Raw genomic sequence first — 18,998 nt, forward strand, 5'->3', positions numbered from 1 at the left:
GGTCCCGAGACAGGGCTCGGTCCCGGGTACGCTAACGTTTACACCCGCCAAGCCAACTGGAGGCAGTGGCAGACCAGCAATGCCTGTCGGGCGGTTTATTAGCGCGCGGATCCCGTGGTAAACCAGCGGGCTGGGCGCGCAGTGCCGGTACCCGGGCCCCAGCAGCCTGGTGCAGCCCGGTCGCCGTTCCCCCGCCCACGGCACATGGGGCGCTGGCGCAGGCCATTCCGGCCCGAGCCGAGCTCCGCCTGGGCTGCAGGGACGAAATAAGGCCGGGCTGTGCGCTCCTGTACCGCACCCGAGGCAGGGCCGCTCACCGCCGCCTGCCGGGGCCGGCGCCCGGACGCGCTGCAGGAGGACGCGCGGCTGCCCCCTGCTGGGTACACGACGGCGCGGCTGCCGGCTCGTCCCCGCCCAGTCCCCGCCCGCCCGTTGCCCGGGGAACGGGGGTAGGGAGCAGCCGGGTAGCCGCTGCCTCCATCCTCTCCTTCTCTCTCTTCCTTCCCCGCTGGTGCCCGCAGCGGAGCGGCACCCGCACCAGCACGCCCCGCCGCCATGCCCCGAGCCGCTCCGCTCCTCCTGCTGCTGCTGCTCGCTCTGGCCCAGCGCCGTGCCTGCCTTCCCGGGCCAGCCACCGCCGCGCCCCCCGACCGGGACCCCTGCCTCAGCCAGCCCTGCCGCAACAACGGCACCTGCTCGCCGGTGCCGGCCGGGAGCCCCGCCGCGACCCGCCGCCTCCAGCTGCTCCTGCCCCAGCCTCCGGCCGCCTATAGCTGCGCCTGCCCCGCGGGGTTCACCGGCACCTCCTGCCAGGTAAGGGCCGCGCCCAGAGCGCTCTGCGTGCCCCCCGCCAAGGCACCTCCCTTCCTCCCTCCCTGCGTCCTTGTGTTCGTCCCTGCCCTTGGGTGTCCCCGCTCGGGCTGCGGCTGGCTCCCTCCCGTTCTCGTTCCGCCTCGCCCCAACACTTCTGCGGGCGTCCCTGCCCCGCTCCGCTCCGCACTGACCCGTTGCGGTACCTGTTTGCGGGGAGCGGCGGCCGGTGCCCGTTCCCCTGGGGCCGCTGTCCCCTCCCCGCCCGCTCCCTCTCGCCGGCTCCTGGCGCGGTAGCCGCCGGTGCCGTTAACGGCCGCCGCGGGCAGCCCTGTCCTCTCCCGGGCTTTCCGGGCGCCGGCGGCTCTTCGTGCAGGTGGACGCGTAAAGAGGGTGCCGGTGCTGCGAGCAGCGCGTTCGGGGCCGAGAGAAGAGCCCCGGGCAAGGACCGGACAGGCGGCTTGTAAGGCTCGGTTAGAGGTGAATGAGGATGGGGCTGAGCTCGGCCAGCGCCTTCCAGGTTAATCTCAGCACTGTTGTCAGTCCCCGCTGTCCGGTCCTGGCAATTTACTTAGTACTGGCTTATTTTAAGGTGAAAAGTATGCTCTTTGGAAGTGGATAGTGTATTGCACTGAATACGAATTGCTAAATCGCATCTCCAGTTGTCATTTTCATAGGCTAGAAGCACTTTCTCGCACGTTTCGGATGCTTCTTGGATTGGTTTTGAATTCTGGAAGGTCAAAATGTTCAGAGGAGGGATAAGGATTTAAATATGGAGAGGCAGTAGGCAGAATCTTTCTAACATGCTCGGTAGTACAGGGATTTGATGTAATAATACAATCAAATTTAGTTTTTGTCACGTGAAGATATTTTTGTTCTTGTCTCTAGTATTAAGGATGGACATCCTTGTTGTCACGTTCAGAAATTCACACAAACTTAATCTTCCATATCTTCAGATAAGGGAAAGCAGGCACTGGGACAAAGAGGTTTGTTTTCTGTATATATGTATATCATGGGTTACTTTCTGTGACAGCAGTGTACAAAAGGCTCTATGGATTGGCTACCATTTCTCACCAGTGCTCTCTGTTTTAGGTGGATTTGACACAGAAGCAAATGAATTCAAGTAAATTCAGTCTGGGTTTTTTTTTTTTCCTTTCTTAAATTTTCCTTGGTTGCATAGTATCTGAACTGTACTGTTGAATAGATGAAAGGGATAATGCATTCACTGAAGACTTAATGTGTAGGTGAGTGTAAAAGTCTTTGTAAAGTAGGAGCACTATGCACAGTTCTTTGCTTGCCTTGAAATGTCTCAGCTGATTCAGCCTAACAATGAAAGCAAAAGTATTTACTCTAATGAGATTCTGTGAACCAGAGAGATGAAAGTGGATTAAATAGACTTTTTTCTGGCTAATTGTGGGTCTTGTCTTAAGCGTTTACTATCTTTCTATCAACAGAGAGAGAGAAGGAGAGCGCTGGGTGTTTGCTTCTGCTTGTTGCTGTTAGACTTAAAAGTCCGAGATCCGTAACTAAAAGATTAATGACCCTTTTACTGACTTAGTAAAATGTAATGCAGGAGGCAGCACACCTCCTGTGAAGTGTTGCGCCTGGGGAACTGGATTTAATTGTGTTTCTAATAAAATAGAAAGGCAATATTTTCATAGCAGTTATGCTTTTCATTAACTAATAAGAGGAGGCTTAAAGTGTTGCACATTGTGTTTCTGTTCATAAAATAGTAAGCAATGACCCTTACAAGGAAAACTGAGAAACAAATGAACGCTACTTCGAGCGATTGTGTAAGCAGTAGAAGTATGGGTGCCAGTTACCTCTAAAAAGTTAATATGGTTTTGAAATGTAACTTTAATTAAGTAGAAAACAGACAGTTGTGTTGTTTTTTTTTTTATTTTTATTTTTTTATTTTTAAAGGGGTCATGTAAACACAATATATCCACAGTTGATTTTTTTCCTCATTTTATTGTAATAGGAAATAAATGTTGTACAAATGCATGAATTCTTGTACTGCTTTTTTGTTCAGATGCCTAACAGCTTAACAGATGCCTAACAGCTTAAACTTCTACAAAGAAAAGTAAACTCGGTCATGTTTCCTAATTCAATGACAGTAAATAACTATAAGGATTTTAAAATAATGATGATTTTTTTCATCTATGGGCTAAATCAGGGGACCATTAAGATATATTTAGACAGGGGGCATTCGTTTTGGGGTTGTTATTGAACAGTTGGATTCACAGAAGGGAATGCCAAGAGGGGGGAGAAAAAGAACAGAAATATAATGCTTACATACCAAGATCATAGAAGGTAAGTTTGCATTTTTGTAATTTTTGGGACTGGAGATGTTTGGGAACCCCACTTCACCAAAAAAGTAGAATTACTTTCAGGTTACTTCTTGTAGCGAAGGCAAAATTTTGCTCATTCTGCTCAGATGTCTTGAGACGTAGAATGAAGAAAAAAGTGTACTAAATGTGCCTTCAAGTCAACTGGGCACAGTGAAGTTGATAATGTAGAAGGACTACTAACAGTCAAAGTTGGACATTTCCCACAGATTTTGTTATTGAAGATTTGGGTTTGATGGAATTGATGGTGCTGGTGTGGGAAAAGAAAGAAATTAACATCACATACACGAGATGCTTCTAAAAGTCCACAGCTTTCCTAACCCCAAGTAGTGAGTTTAACTTGGACTTAAGCCAATTGCATGGCCTTATAATTGCTCTAGTAACTCATTATTTATTTAACAACAGAAATTACAGGTCCTCTTAATATTCCCATGCCATTCCCATGAATTATGCATGTGTATGTTTCTCACATTACTTAAGAGTTTGACTATACTTTCTTTTGCAAAATTCATGTTTATTTTGTTATGGATTGTTTCACATTGTGTGACATTGCTTTAACTCAATTTCTTTTCATGGATGTGAATTTTTTCCCCACTTCTCTTTACCAGATTTCTATGTGTTGAAGTATTTTGAACTTTAATCTGGGCAAAGAAATCACGAGTATTCCAAAGGACACAGTACAAAATTATAGCGAATTTAACTTTTTTTCTGCAGGAATTTGAAATGGACTAATTCTGAGCTTTACACTGAGAGACTTTAAGATAAATCTTTCTAAGAATTAAATTTAAAAGATAATTTATTTTTTTATTTTCCCTCCTGCATTTCTTCGTGATTCTGTTTTTCTTCATTCTATCCTTTTTTCATACTTTTGAATGCCAGGTGAATTTATTCTTGTCTTTGAATGTTCATAGACTACACTGCAGTGATTTTTATTATTTTTCTTCTCTGTGCCACCTCCTATTTTTATCCTGTGTAAAGTTTTTATTTTTCTTTGAATTTATTTCTGTTCTCAGTACATTGGTTGTAATGTGCTGTTTAATGTTGAATGCAGAAATCCAGGGTTAGCAAATTGCTGCAGAAAGAACGATTATTGTTTCTTGACTTACTGGTCTAATACTTCAGAATAAGTGGTACAAAATTTCATTGGCCAGGTTATTTCAGGTTGCATTGGATAGTGCTGTGTAAAAGGACATCCTTTAATCTCACTGCTAAATTGCCTTTACATCTGTATCCTGACTGATTTTTCACAAGATTCTGTTTTCTATTAAGTTATGACATCCCTCCTGAAAGATCTCTAAATAACCCTTGAATTCAAAATGCTTCCCCCCCCCCACTTCTGCACTCATTAATGAAGGGTATATACTTAAATTATGTGGTTATTGTGATGCATGTGTTTTGTTATGTGGCCATTTTGTTGACTTTTTTATCTTGGACATGAGTAAATTACATAGTTGTTAGATGCCTTGGAGTTTTCTTGGATTATTTGAATGTAGTTTAGCTTGACTTCTGATGTGCCATGTCATTTCCTGCTGACTAACTCTGCAAACTCTTGCAGTGCTTTCAAGTTGCAGAATTTAAATATTTGCGTTGATGCAAATAGTGCATGTGAGAAGAGGTTAGGAGAGCTTGGTCTGTTTTTCTTAGAGGAGGCTAAGGAGAAGCCAAGTGCCATTCTCACCTACCTAATGGGTGGTCATAAAGACGGAGCAAGACTTTTCTCAGACATGTTCAGTGAAAGGACAAGAGGTGACATACATGTTATAGTAGTGGAAGTTCCTATTAAATCTAAGGAAAAAATCAACCATCATTCCTCAAAATAAGGGCGGTGAAATACTGGGACAGGCACTTATAGCAGTTGTGGTAGCTCCATCCTTGGAGATTTGAGTCTTGAGTGCCCAAGACCCCAAGCACCTCAGCCTATTATTAGCCTTGACTTGAGCACAGGCTGGACCAGAGAACTTCCTCAATTCCCTTCCAGCCTAAACCATTGTATGATTCTGTTCTGTGATTCTGTATATATACACACCTCTATTTACCCTCCCGATTTTACATTTTCCTACTACTTTTGTCCTTTACCTGCCTCCCCTTTGCTGGATATTGAAATTATTTGTTATTATACATATATGTTTTATATCAAGTCTAGACTGCACCTGGAAGCTGACAAACTTGTGTTCAAGGAGTTCAAAGATGGCAGTATTACTATTAGCTATACGAAAAATCTTTACTGTTAATTTCAAGCCACTTAGTTTACAGCTCCTTTAGTCACAGATGAGTATACTCATGTTTCATAGTCATTCCTGAACTTTTTCTTCAAGCAACAGTTGTATGTCACACAGGACTGATGGATATTATTTGTTTTCTGTGAGTTTTTCTGATCTGTAAGTGAAGTGTTGTTCAGGTACCTCATGAACTCTCTATGGTTGCCATGGAACTGATGAAGTTCTGCAGTGTGGCCATGTAAGGTATTGAATATGGGGAACATCAGGACAGAATAAATGAATGTGAAAAATAGTTTTGCCATGCAATTTATTTTCGCTGTTATAACATCTGTTTTCTCTAAATGTGGTAGAAATGTATTTCCAGTCAGAAAATTAAGCTTTTCAAATTAGCACCTTGCCTTGAAGCATATCATGTGAAAATAGGTGTGCAAGAGACCTATAATTCAGCAATTTCCAAAGCAATCGATAAAGAATTGTGCTGTGATAGTTGCTACGCGCTTTAAACAAATGTATTCTACATTTCTGTAGAATAAAATTGGAATAATGTAATAGCCCAAACTGTCTCAGTTATGTAAGTGGTTATTACCATGGTATTGTCTGCACAATAACCTTTGTGAATCTTTGTATTCTCTCTCTCAATGTCTTGAAATACTCCCTTTAAATCTGGTCAAAATAGTTCTTTTTAAATGCTAGTCTGGTCATTACATAGTGAAAATAATTTGGTTCTGAAAAATTCCATCATATAACCGAAAGTTTCAAGCGTTGGTTTTAATATATTTTTGTGCGGGTAAAGACTGCTGAGAGATGGATCAGCTATAAAGTAGCTGAATAACAGTAGAAGATATGCTATACTAAGATGCTTCACCTTTCACATAAGTCATTTTGCATTGCTGTATACATTCTTTGATCCAAGAGAATCATGCAGCAATATACCTGTTTGAAAAACAATGTTATTTTACTTTCCTTTGAAATATCTAACTTGATATTATGTAGCTTTGGAAATCCTCTTTATTGAAGTAGGTTCCCAATGTACTAGGAGAATACCTTATCTTGAACACAAGAGAAGAAACAACAGAAAATTGATGGGAAAAGAGATAAGAAAGAATATCGCTTTATATACTGGAGTTATATAACTTTATCCCATCTTAAAAGGGATCAAAATGCTCCCCTCTTTTTGAGGGCTCCCATAGCATGTTCTACTTATTGCCTTTCTGAGAAGGAAATTATTGCCTGAGATCAATAATTTTAGAAGTGGCATGTAGCAAGATTTCAGCTTAATTGTGGGATCATGAGACCAGAAATCTTAGATGATGCAAGAAATTCCATTTTAATAGGCAGATATGAGTCTGCTGGAAATAGTGTCCACTTGATCCTAAACATAGGTTGGCGGGTTTTCTTTTTCTGGTACTTGCTCTCCTAGCTCACTCTGTTCTTGTTAAATATCAAGTCCCTCATTTATTCATATCAACTCTCTTTGGCTGTGATACATTTGTGTTCCAATTAATCCAACAGATTAATTGCATGGAAAACATAATTTTATTAGTTATTATCTTCTGTCTTTCAATTCAATTTCCCCATTGTATTTTTTCCCTTTTAAAAGTGAGTTATTCCAGTGTTCCTTCCCTGTGCATATACTGAATATTTTTCTTCTCTTCAGCATTCTTTCTGAGCTGAATAGATCGAGCTAATAACAGTATTCCTGTTGGTTGCTAGTTAATATAACATAGCCTGTTTTGTACAGTGTCAAATCACAATTTTTATGTATCTTGAGAGGTTACCTGTTTTTTGACAACTGCATTAGAGGGAAGTCTTCAATAATATCCACAGATTTTTATTTTGTTTGTAAGTTTTGGTAAACTGAGCTCAGAAACCTCCCTGGAGGTGTCTGATTGCGGTGCGGTGATTCCCAAATGAAAGCATCCATATTTAAAGTGCATCCATGTCAATTGAAAGCATGGTGGTTGGCAAGAGTAAGGCTAATGTAATTAAAAATTTCTTAATGGCATTTAGATCAAAATCTGAAGGCAAAAGTAGTCTAGTATATGCATTTGATGTAGATCATAATTTGTAAGAGTCTTTAATTAGGTCTCTGATTTTTAAATAAGAACTGTTTTGTTTAACTCTTTGTTTCTCGATGTTTTTGTCAATTTATGTTGTATGAGAATAGTGTAAAAACACTGAAATCAATGCTCTCTGGAGAGAAAATTGTCAATCGTCAATGTGAGCTACGCAAAACAGATTATATGTTTTTTGTTAATTAGGAAAAATATCTTGAACTGCAATACAGTTGGTGCAATTTTCCAATGATTTTGTAATGGTGGAAATGCACATGGAGATACACATAGAGGAAAGTGATGTTTGCTTGATAAGAAAACTCTACTTTGCTCTCCTGATCGAGCGTGCTCTCTTAGAAAGAAGCACTCCTGCATTCAAAAGCTGATTTGTGTGCCACATATGTAACCTGTTTGATTTTAGTAATACATATTGCCATCCTATATTAATTTTCAAGTTTGCCAAGGCTTGTTTTACAATTATACAGGCTGTAGTGAGTGTAACAATTATCCTGCATTATTTAGTATTATGTTCTGCTGTAAACCTGGAAAAAACCAAAATCTGTAAACTCTAGAAAAGTCTGAAAGTGACACATTGTGACTAGGAATGGGAATATCAGGGCTTGGTGCTCAGGATTCTCACTGCTTTGCTGAGTCACTCTGGGCAAAAATCCTTAGATTTCTCCTCTATAAACTCAGATAATTCTGGGTGTTCAAAAGGTTAATTTGTAAATGTGTATGAAGGCTTTAAGAATGTAGAGTGAAAAGCACTTTATAAGGAAGCATCGTATTAAAATGCCAGATTCTGAATTATATGTCGGTGGCCTATCAGAATATATTTAAATCAAATGAAAAAAAGCCTTTTATTAAAAAAAAATACAAAAAATCAATCATTTAGACTATTTCTTTGTCTGCCAAATATTCAGGCTAGCAGTCTACAGATTAGTTTTATACTGTTCTTTCCCACTGAAAGCAGAGGCAATAGATCAATGCTTAGTATTTCAAAGATTTCAGAAACAAAGGTGTTTGTGAACAAGGTCCTCTTGAATAAGGTAAGAATACGATTCAGTTTGACTGTGAAAGTAGGTTTTTTGTACTGAGATAAGGTCACTGAATGTTAATGTTTTTAGGAACTTTGTTGTACTTCATGTATTAGTCAGAACAACAACCGTACTGTTGATTTGAGTGTCTTCAGGAACAGTAGCTGTAAAAAGAGTAACAAGATACGATTTCTTCTCTTTACAACAAGCCTCATTTTCAGCCTAGGTTGCCCTTATGTGGTCCTTTGTACTGGACCTAATAAAGCTGGAGCTTTAGGAATAATTTCAGCTAACCATGCATATTCTAAGTAAGCTGTAATTTTCTGGGAGGAGGACCCATGTGTTTTGGTGGTAGTATGTTGAATAATCCTCATTGAGCCTGAGTACTGAAAGTGTAAATAATTTAAAGATGTGCAGATAATATCACAAGAGAACAGAAGCTGTTTTAGAATTCTGTTCCCTTCTATGAATAAGTAGTACCTAATCCCCTGAAATCAAGTTGAGGTAACTTTACTTACAAGATAGTGAGGGCAGAAATAGATATAGTCTACAGAAAGGACATCAGAAGTGATTAGTAGATGTGGAAAGATTTGAATAACCTGGGAGAAGTAACTTATTCACTTTTACAGAGAGACAAACAAGAAAAGTCTGAATAAAAGGTAATCTTGTAAGAAGGACAGTGCTTTAAAATAAGCCTAACAAACAAAAGGAATGAGTCAGCTAAATTCTTCTGGACGTCAGCTAATAATCAATCAATGTGGCTAAGGAAAAAAGATATGGACAATTTCTGCAGTTTTCCAGACTTGGTGTGCTGTTTTGATCTCCCTTTGAAGTATTTGGTAGGGGCATTTGTTAATAAGAACAACAACTCTCAACATGAACTATATGGCAATTCTTATGCTTCTTTTTCAGCCCTAATGATTTCTGCTTTTAATTCAGCAAATCATGTGAATTTTATTTGTATTTTTGTTCTTAAACTTTTAACACATATATGATTTCTTCTGCTGAAGAAATTGAGCAAATTGCTCATTACCTTTTATCAAAATCAAATTAACGAATGAATCTCATAAAAGGCAAATCAAAATATATGGCTTTGTTTTCTTACAGACTGGACAGTCATTAATAACTTGTGATTAACTATATACGTGTAATTCTATTGTAATCTAATCTTCAGGCAAATATAACTGAATATTGTTGAACAGAAGGAAGCAGAGGTGGCCATGCAGAAGTTGAACTATTTCTGGGCTAAGTGCTTTTTGTTTTGAGAGTGCTAATTCTGATATCTGGTTGCAGGAGAATTGTTTTCTGGTGTGTATTGTCACTATGGAGCACAAAGGTCATGTTCTTGTATGTACAGATCTGAGTAACTTTCTCATTCGAGAATGCCTTTGAATTTCAGTGAGTTGAGGTAGGTTCTGCAAGACCAGATACTTGATAAATTCTCTTTAAGTCTACAGCATACTGTGTGTTGATGGCATGTGTGACAACTGAAAAAAATGGTGTTGGGTCCCCTGGGAAATTAACATGTTTAATTGAAGGAAGGACAAATTGACTTAATTTACATAACTGTGATAGGATTCTAATGTTAAAATTTGGCTAACTATTGCCTCTTAAAAGTAATGGAAAGGTATTGGGTTGATGTTACAGAAATTCTTGATAATCTGTCTAAGGGTGCAGGGGGATTTGGCTCGAATGGAGCATAACAAAAATGTTGAACATCCTTAAAGAGCTGTGGGAAACTGGTATCTCTTCAAGGTGAAGTAAACTCAGTTGTTTCTTTTTTTTTATAAAAATAATAAATAACTACTCATAAACTTACATTTGAGTAACCATTTGAGCTTGGGTTTCTTGGTGCTCCTGATATGTAGCAAAGAAACTCTCTAAGGTGAATGAATGCAGGAGCAAAGCCAGCTGTACCACTTGCTTCTAAAACATCTTTCTCCCCAGTTAAACAGCTTCCTTTGCAACACCAATTTTTAACTCTTTCTGCAGGTGAGTGAGAAAGGACACAACAACAGTTATGTCTTTTATAGCTGTGCCATAGATGTGCCTTTTCACAAAGGCCTGCTTAAAAACAACATGATAGATGGATCAATTACAGGTATACCCTCTGGTCCTCAAGTCCTGCTAGCAGAAGCATTTAGCAAACTGGGGTATGGACCAAAACCTCACTATATTTGGTTTGAGAATATGGGGGAATTTCTGTTACTATAACATATTAGTGAGAGATTTAACTTTTTTTTTTAATGTTTATATGAGATAGTCAATTGAAGGATACTCTGGAATGACAAATGTGCTAGCAAACCTTATTGCGTAAGTGACTTAGAACAAACACAAAGGTAGCATCTTCATTGATTTCTACATGATGTATATGCTTTTCACTTTGCAATCAGTACTGCAGCAGCTTCCAACTTGGGATTTCTAGTTCTGAGGGTGTAATTTTTCTTTTTCAAAATAGGCTTACATCCATTTCTACTCTGTATTCTCAGATTTTCTGAGCTCCTTGGCTAGGGAGTGATAGTAGACACCACTCAGAGGTTGGGCCTTTAATGCAGGCAGCTATTGAGACATGAGAGCTGCTGGCTGGTAGGAGCTCTTCCAAGCTCCTTGACAGTAAGCGAGGAAGTTCTGTGAAGCTAAGAATTCTTGAGAACTTCAAGTTACCTTGGCAATCTTATGGCTTTGACATTCTCCTCTTTAGATTTGAGAGCAGGGCTGCAGCTCAGGGCTTCAAGGTGCTGTGTTCCCAGATCTTTGAGCAGAGCACTAGTGCTACAGCGAGAGTGTGGCTTCACCAGAAAGCTTCCATCAGAGACGTATGTGTGATTTGGTCTCCTCATCAGAGATGTCAGCACAAACCTCTCTTTATTCAATGAGTTGTCACTTTCTGATAACCCCTGTGTTCACCCAGAAGTTTCTACCAACTGTAAGAAGTGTGGTACAGTGGTATCTAATGGAAAAAGTTCCTAAGTGTGTGTTGATTTAGATGTTAAAGTTGCCATTACCTAATCTAATTTTGGAGAAAAATTGTAAAACTTTAGAGCATCAGTTGTTGATCCGCACAGTTGATTTTTCTCTTTTTAAAATAACACAGATGAGACTTTTGATGTTTTTCAAGGGAATTTTAAAGGTGTTAGGCTGATTTTGGAAAACTTTAATATATGGATGCATGACAGCAAGACTTCAAAGATCTGTGTGCAAATTTGCTACCTGTATTGTTATGTTTATGCTATTAGTGTTAATGCTACACTAACTAAAGATGGATTGAGATGGTGTATGTGTGTTTCCTGTAGGCCACAGCTATGCAAATACGTGCACATAAGTATTTGTCTTAAAGTAACTGATGCAGGGAAGCTCATCTCCTGTTTTATCTTGTAGTAACGTGCCTATTTATGGAAATAGACATCAATGAAACTAATAACTAAAATCTGAAAATGCTGCCAATTGGAAGTGGGATGAACAAAAAGTCATCTTTTTGGCAGAGCTGAGATGATGTAGATTTTGTGCATTTCTTATTCTAGAACCTGTGGTTTACATTGCTAAATAAAATATTTAGTTACCTTTTTCCATACTTTCTCTGTATCCAAAGCATCTTCCTTTTTCATTGCACTGAACTCTTTGTCCTATAAATCTCAAGCTACCTTCATAATCCAGCTGGTTTTCCATTACTGACCTTCACTTTTCTCATTTTTTTTTTGGTCTTCCCAGTGTATTAACAAGAAAAGTCTCATGGGAAAGTTGCTGATGGATCTTGTATGCATTACTTTAGGAGAATTTGCTTTCTTTCTAAAGACAATAGTGTCAAACCAAGAGGAAACAAAAGCTGATGTAGGGACGTTTCAGTGCAGAAACTGGTTTGGTTGCAGTCATTGACTTGAGGGATGAGTAGAATAATAAATTCTCCTGAAATAAGTGGGATGAAGAAGAGTATAGAACATGATATTGTATGTTTGCGTTTCTTAAGGCCTGAAATATAGGCAGCATCAGGAGAAAAGGACAGAAGTTAAACTGTGGGTTAAATATTAAACTAGTATAACATATAAACTGAAATATTTGCCATGGATATTCATAATAGAATGAGGAAATCAGTACATTCAGGCTTTACCACAGAGCACTTGTGGCTTGTGTTCTGGAATTTGGCAGTTATAGAAACTTTGATTTAATGTACAAAATACACTCAGGGCAAGGGATGTGTGCATTGCTGTGTTTGCTAGTTTGGAAAAGAAGAACTGGGCTGGGGTCCTAGTCTTTAATTCACATCTACAGCAGTGCTGCTCCTGAGCCACTAAGCTGCCCTTGCCTTTGACCTTTGCAGTGTTGGAATAATTTTGAAAATAGTAGCTAGGTGAGTAAATGGATACAACAAGTGACCATTAGAAAGCAATCTATGTTTTCCTGGTTTTGTTCCACCTTTATAAGAAAAACACCTGTTCAATTCCCAGTTTATTTGATGCTTAGGCATCTGTTCAGTGACTCTGATTTTTTCACTATAGTTGGCAGGGCTGTGATTTCTATAGCTTCTGTTGATGCCTTTTAACTCTGAGTTGCATAAATAAAGTTAACTTCTAAAAAGAATTTTTATTTTCTTTTTAGAAAAAGAGGGTTCAGATGCTGAAAAGGCCTGATGGCTTCTTTTCATTCTTGAATTGTATTTCAATGGGGATGTGGAATTTTCACTTCATTATTGACAATTCTTTAGGTATAAGCAAAATGATAGCTGGTTTGAATTTTCTATCTCTCGGATAGGTGAATTCATGTAATATATCTCAGAGCATTTGGCTTGGCTTTTTCTTCAGTACCTGCCTATATTCCAGGTCCAAATAAATGCATTAATGGTGCTGCATAGTGTTCCAGGTGTCTTTATGACTCTTGGGGTATGAAAGGATTATGAGTTTCTGTATTCCTATTATGTTATGTACCATTGTCCAATTGAATTCATCAACCCAAATTATTTTTAGTCATCTGTATGGGTTTCTAAATTTTACTTTCTCTTAAAACAGCAACTGTCCTATAATATAGAAGCAGACATAGTTAGACATCTACTGTAGGATTTCACAAGAATAGAAATAGTAAGAACTCATTTTTGGCTTCAGAATATGAATCAGAATACATGAGAACCAGATAGTTTAGAGAAAAAATCAGATGAAAACTATATTGTGCATCTTTTACTGGTGTCACAATTCTGCTTCTTGCTCTGCTTTAACCAACTAGACCATATAGCAACTTTCTTCTCTTTGCATACTTGAGATAACTCAGTACACCTTGGTAGTGTAAGTAAAATCTGAGGTGCAATTATTGTATAGTTTTTGAAATAAATTTTGAAAAATCTGTTGTTGAAGCTGTGTAAATGTAACTTTTTCCTAGCAATATTTCAAGTAGTTATCTACAATGATACTGTATATACAAATGCACTAAAAATGGTGAGCCAACTGGATTTAATTGTTTTGACAGTGGGTAGTGGTGCTGTGACATTCTAAAAGAAGCTTATTTCTCATTAACAATCAGTTATGTCCAGATTGTTCAGGTATTCTGAAATTAAGTGATTTCAGCAGTGCTGCTCAGATGCCTTGCTCTGAAACCTTGAGTCATATTCTGTGCTGTATAAATGTGGTAAGCACAGTTTGTCCTAGCTACCCTTGTCTTCTATGTTTTCACTGTGCATATAGGGTGGGTTCTATGTCTGATTCTATGTGAAGATAGAAGATTTTATGTGAGTCAAGATGAATGAGTGAAGAAAGAAATGAGTCTGTTCTGCACACATATTCATAATTCTGCAGACAATTCATAATAAAGACTGTTTCCATTGCTTTCAGCTACTGTGTACTGAGTCAGTAGTCTGCAGTAGTGATCAATATCTGCATGACTGGTCAATTAATATAAAATAATGCTGGCCACACATAATTGATAGATGTAGGAAAAAATCATGCTCCTGCCCTTCTTTTTCTTCCTTGTCTCCTGCCTGATCTGTTAACATTGTCTTTTTTGATCTAAAGGTTTAGAAAGCTGGTATTAAAAGACTTGATTTATAATCTGTCCCTAGAAATGTTCTAAAAAATTTTCTTCAATGCTAAAAGTTTATATATTTTTATGATGTTGGAAAAAACCCACAACCTAGCTCAAAACATTCCCTCTTCACCCTGCAAATCTCTTGATCTTATGAGAAAAATGTAGATCTTCACAAAATCTTCACAAAAATTTTATTTCAAATGTAGTACAAACTTTCTTGTACAGTCTAACTATATGGTGGCCTTTTAGAACTCAGAGGTGCTCTTCACAGCTGATAAGTTCTGTAGTTTTTCACCTGCTGATACCAATTTACTTTAATTTCAGATTTATTCTAGAAGGTTTTTAGTATATGTTCAATTGACCTGGTCGATTTTGGTCTTGTATTTAGTTGTGTCAAGGTCCTAATTGGATCTCCCTTTTATTTTTGTTTTTCCCACTTTATGTTGTCACAGGATGTTAGTCTACTGAACTGTTGATCTAGTTTGTCTTAATTTCTGCAGAGTGGTTCTGTGCCTCTGTAAACATTCTCTTGTGTAGACTAGAAACTTCTGGAATACTCAGCAATGTTTAAAGCTCTTCTCATTATAATGAAACATTTTTCCCTCTGTAGTAACAAACACACCAAATGCACATTTTAATTTTTATTTTATCATGGGTTTTTACTTGTGCACCTGTAACAATGCAAAGGGTCTGCTTTCTTCTACATGTTATTTTTTTTAACCTCCTTTGCTTGTATGTGTTCTGGGAAAAGGGAAGTGTGTACAGAAGGAATGAAACTGGAATGGAACATCTTTGGTAAAAATGTTTTTTCTGGTCGTAATCACTTTCCATTATTTTTATTATTGAGGAAATAGCATACTTCTCGTGAAAGAAAACTCCAGGATACTGATGAGGACCATGTGGAATCACCTACGTTTGTCTGTAGAGTTGAGCTTTATTTAGAATGGTTAATGCTGATCAGGAGCTAACAATGTTTCTGACTCCCTGCCAGCTCCATACCCAATTACTCTGGTCCCTGGAGTGTGGTGCTGAGGCGCTGCAGCTGACTCGTAATGCAGCATCATGCCAGAATTAACCCTGCTGAGCCAGCTCCAATATTTTCCCCATCTGTATTCTGCTTATTTTCCATGCTGAAAAATCTGCTAAAACTGAAAGCTGAATGTAGTCATCAAATTGTCAACATAAAATTCCTCTATTTTGTATGAATATGAACCAGTTCTAATTTTGTGTTCTGTAATATTTCACAGAATGCTTTTTCCTAATTAAAGTAGCTTACAGATGCAGAAATCTTTTTCTGCTCGTTGTACCCTGCCTGCCAAGTCAGCTGACTGTAAAGTTTGATGCGCATCCAGCTTTCTACCAGCTGATTGTTTACTGAAGTCAATATTTGATTGTTAGCAAAACACCATTTCTGGACTTGGCTGAAGTAAAGAATTTTTTCTTTGGAGTTGGGTAAATGGCATTTTTGGAAGTAAGAATCCGTATTTGTGTCTTTTTCTTTTAGTCCCCCTGGATCCCATGTAGTCACTGACTTCTGTAACATGGTCTGCTACGCAGAATGAACCTTCTCCAGGGGAATCTCCTTACAGGTCACCTGTGCATCTTCTGAAAAGAAGTCAGTGTTGGTGTATGACTGCTCTAAGAGCTTCACTGTTGGTGGATGAGAAACACAGTGTTTGTGGAAAAAGTAGACTTTGCTCAATTCTCCATTCCTCTGCAATTAAACTTGCTGCAGGCATCTGGATTGTTGAAGTATTTTGGAACAAGAAATTTGAATGATCCATGAATGCTATCATGTAGATTCACAAAGTGTATCTTAACATTAGTCAACAAATTAGAAACACCTCACAGCATTTAAGCAAAACGTCCAGACTTAAGGAACCAGAATATGTATATGTAAGATGTAACTAATTAGACAAACAACTTTGTGTAGGTATAATGCGTCTGCCTTGATAACAAAGGTTTTGAACTTGATGTATAAGCTGCAGTAATAAAAAATTATTCTTAATCGTTATCAGCCACTGAATGTAACCTCTTCTTTGTGAAAACGTATTGAATCTTGAAGTTAAAAGTGCAAGTCAGCACATTTAAAAAATGGTTTCATAATTGTAGAGTTTTGCAATTGATGTCTTTTGATTTATACATCAGTCACTGTCATGGTAATGTGTCTTAGACTACTTCGACAGGGACTCCTACTTCACTTTCTGTGTGAGTTCACTCCTTTGTCCCACTGGTAAGGCCCGTAAAAGTGCCCAGTAAAAAAAAGGCCCCAGTAAAATTCCTTTTTACCTATTTTTTATTTTGTTTTCATTTTTTTTTTGTTGTTTTCCTTTAACTTTTAGGTGTCCATCTTGCAAAATTACCCTCACATTTCAGTAACTTGAAGTCTGCGAGTTTGTGTTAAAGAATGCCCTACTCATTAAAGGTCTCTGTCTCCTTAAAATGAATCTAAAAAATTAGGATTCATTCTGAATATGAGTAGCTGATTATTTACAAGTACTTCTGTTTATCTAGCTTCTAAAATTTAAATGACAGTGTTAAATAAAACTGTACTTGCATCACAGTGAAAGACACTGAATGACAAGCATTGTTCAGTTTATCTTGAATCCTACTTCAACTCTTAGAAATTCAGAATCATCTTATTCCTGTAAAAAGTGTACTATTTTATCCCTTTTGTGTGTATATGTAGTTCTGGAAACAAAGTATTTCTTTTGCTGTTTGAAGTAGATCCATCTGATGATAAGAAATGACAGAGCTAATAGGATTTCTCCAAAGAAATCCATCTGCACTAGACAAATAAATAATGGACACTGTATTTTTCTGCCTTACATTGGTTTTCTTTTGGGAAATTATTGGCACTGTGTCAACTGAGTGATTGAATGCTTAGTTGATTTTTATTTTTTAAGAATGAAATAAACTTTATTGGTTGTAATCCATCATTTGGAAGAATTACTGCTTATATAGCCATCCATAAAGTAACTGTTCTTTCTGTATTAGGGTATGCTATAAAAAGCATTAATTTCATATTGATAGTCCAAAAGTATAAATGTGAAACCTTGTTTGTAAGTGTATTTTAAACCTCAGATCAAAGGAATGTTAAAAATTAAGTTTTACATGCTTTCTTTATTTCAGAAGACAGACTGCATGATTTCAAACCGCATGAGTTCAGCTGAGAATCATTACTTTATTTCAGTAGATTTTCCTGGGTTCTGAATGAATGGAAATTAATCAGCACCTCTAGGTCTTAATTGTTTGAATCATCCATGCATTAACTGATGCACATGCAAAGCAATTAAATGCTATCAGCATGAAGTCTGCTTGTACAGATTTGTTGTAAGATCCAGAGAAGCACTTAGAATAGTAAAATCTAATAATAGAGAACCTATAATTAAAAGACTTAATAATGTGGAATATTATTTACAAAGAGGGATTCCCAAACTGCACACAGATCTCTTGGTATTGCATAAGATAACTGCTAAGTACTAAGTACTACTAATAATACTGTATCCTATCACTTTATCAGCTTTACTCAAAATTTAGTTAGGTTGTGGTCCTTGATGCTCCTGTGGTATGGCAGGAGCATGAGTCCTGCCTAAGCTCTCTGAAGTAAAACTTACCAGGTTGGTTAGCTGTGGACCTGTAGTTGCTTCAAAAGCTAAGTAATTTCCATGGTTGAATCCGTTACCTGTCAGCAAAGAGGATTCATGACAAAAATCCCACCTGTAATAGCTGGAAAATGAACCCTTCCAGTCCTCAGGAGAGGATTAGGACATTAAGAGCACTCCATGGATTCTGCACCTATGGTGGGTTCTAAGGGCAGCTGGGCTTCCCTGCTCTGCTCCTTGCGTCCTTCAGCCCAGGCAAGGCTGCTCATTGCTAAGCTACGGTGGGTGAAGTCCTCTAACCTTGGCTGCCTGCTGCTGCTGCTGCTACACAGCGACTGTCCCGGGGGAGCTGGAGAATCAGTGGAGATAAAAATACCTCGCTGATTGCAATAATTCAATGATTAGCAAAAGGTTTCAGTCTAGGAAGTATTTTCATCTGTAGGCACAAATTCTCATCTCATAGCAATGCCATCTGCACCCTTTCTTTTCTCCTGCAATCTCCCTGCCACGTTATTTGTATTTTACAGCGGTTTGAGGTGCGTACAGCTAGCAAAGCAAATTTAATGTGACCTCTTATGTTATACTAAAATGGAAAAATGTGTATAAATACGGAGTTAGACCTGGGGGTTTTCTAACTTGTCTGTTATGAGTAGGAGGAAAGAAGTGTGTTTTGCCAAATATATTTAGTTGTAAAAGCAGTATCAATAGGCCATTCCGATATTGCTGGATGAAGGGAAAGAAAAAAAATTTCCTTTTACAAATGGGTGAATGATTGACATTTCAAACCTTTAACCATTAATGTTCAATCTGCTGATTTCAGCAATGGCAGAAGTTCTTGGCTTATGCTTAATTCTGCACAGAGATAGTTTGTTTCAATCTTTGATGCATCTGGTGATCTCGCAGCAGAGAAAGGAAGGTG

The 18,998-nt window shown here is 38.4% G+C and overlaps 1 protein-coding gene across 1 annotated transcript in view; it reads left to right on the forward strand.

Annotated features, from left to right (window-relative positions):
• The first annotated feature begins 418 nt into the window (after positions 1-418).
• DNER (delta/notch like EGF repeat containing) overlaps positions 419-18,998 on the forward strand; it is a 125,773-nt gene continuing 107,193 nt past the window's right edge. The window contains exon 1 of the mRNA XM_061452979.1: positions 419-813. Within this exon, the coding sequence (XP_061308963.1) occupies positions 556-813 (258 nt within the window). The 5' untranslated portion in view covers positions 419-555. The remainder of the gene's footprint in view (positions 814-18,998) is intronic.

Source organism: Pezoporus flaviventris, unplaced genomic scaffold, assembly GCF_033815535.1.
Source record: "Pezoporus flaviventris isolate CSIRO_AGI_PZ_B2104156 unplaced genomic scaffold, CSIRO_AGI_Pfla_v1 ptg000013l, whole genome shotgun sequence".
NCBI lineage: Eukaryota > Metazoa > Chordata > Aves > Psittaciformes > Psittacidae > Pezoporus > Pezoporus flaviventris.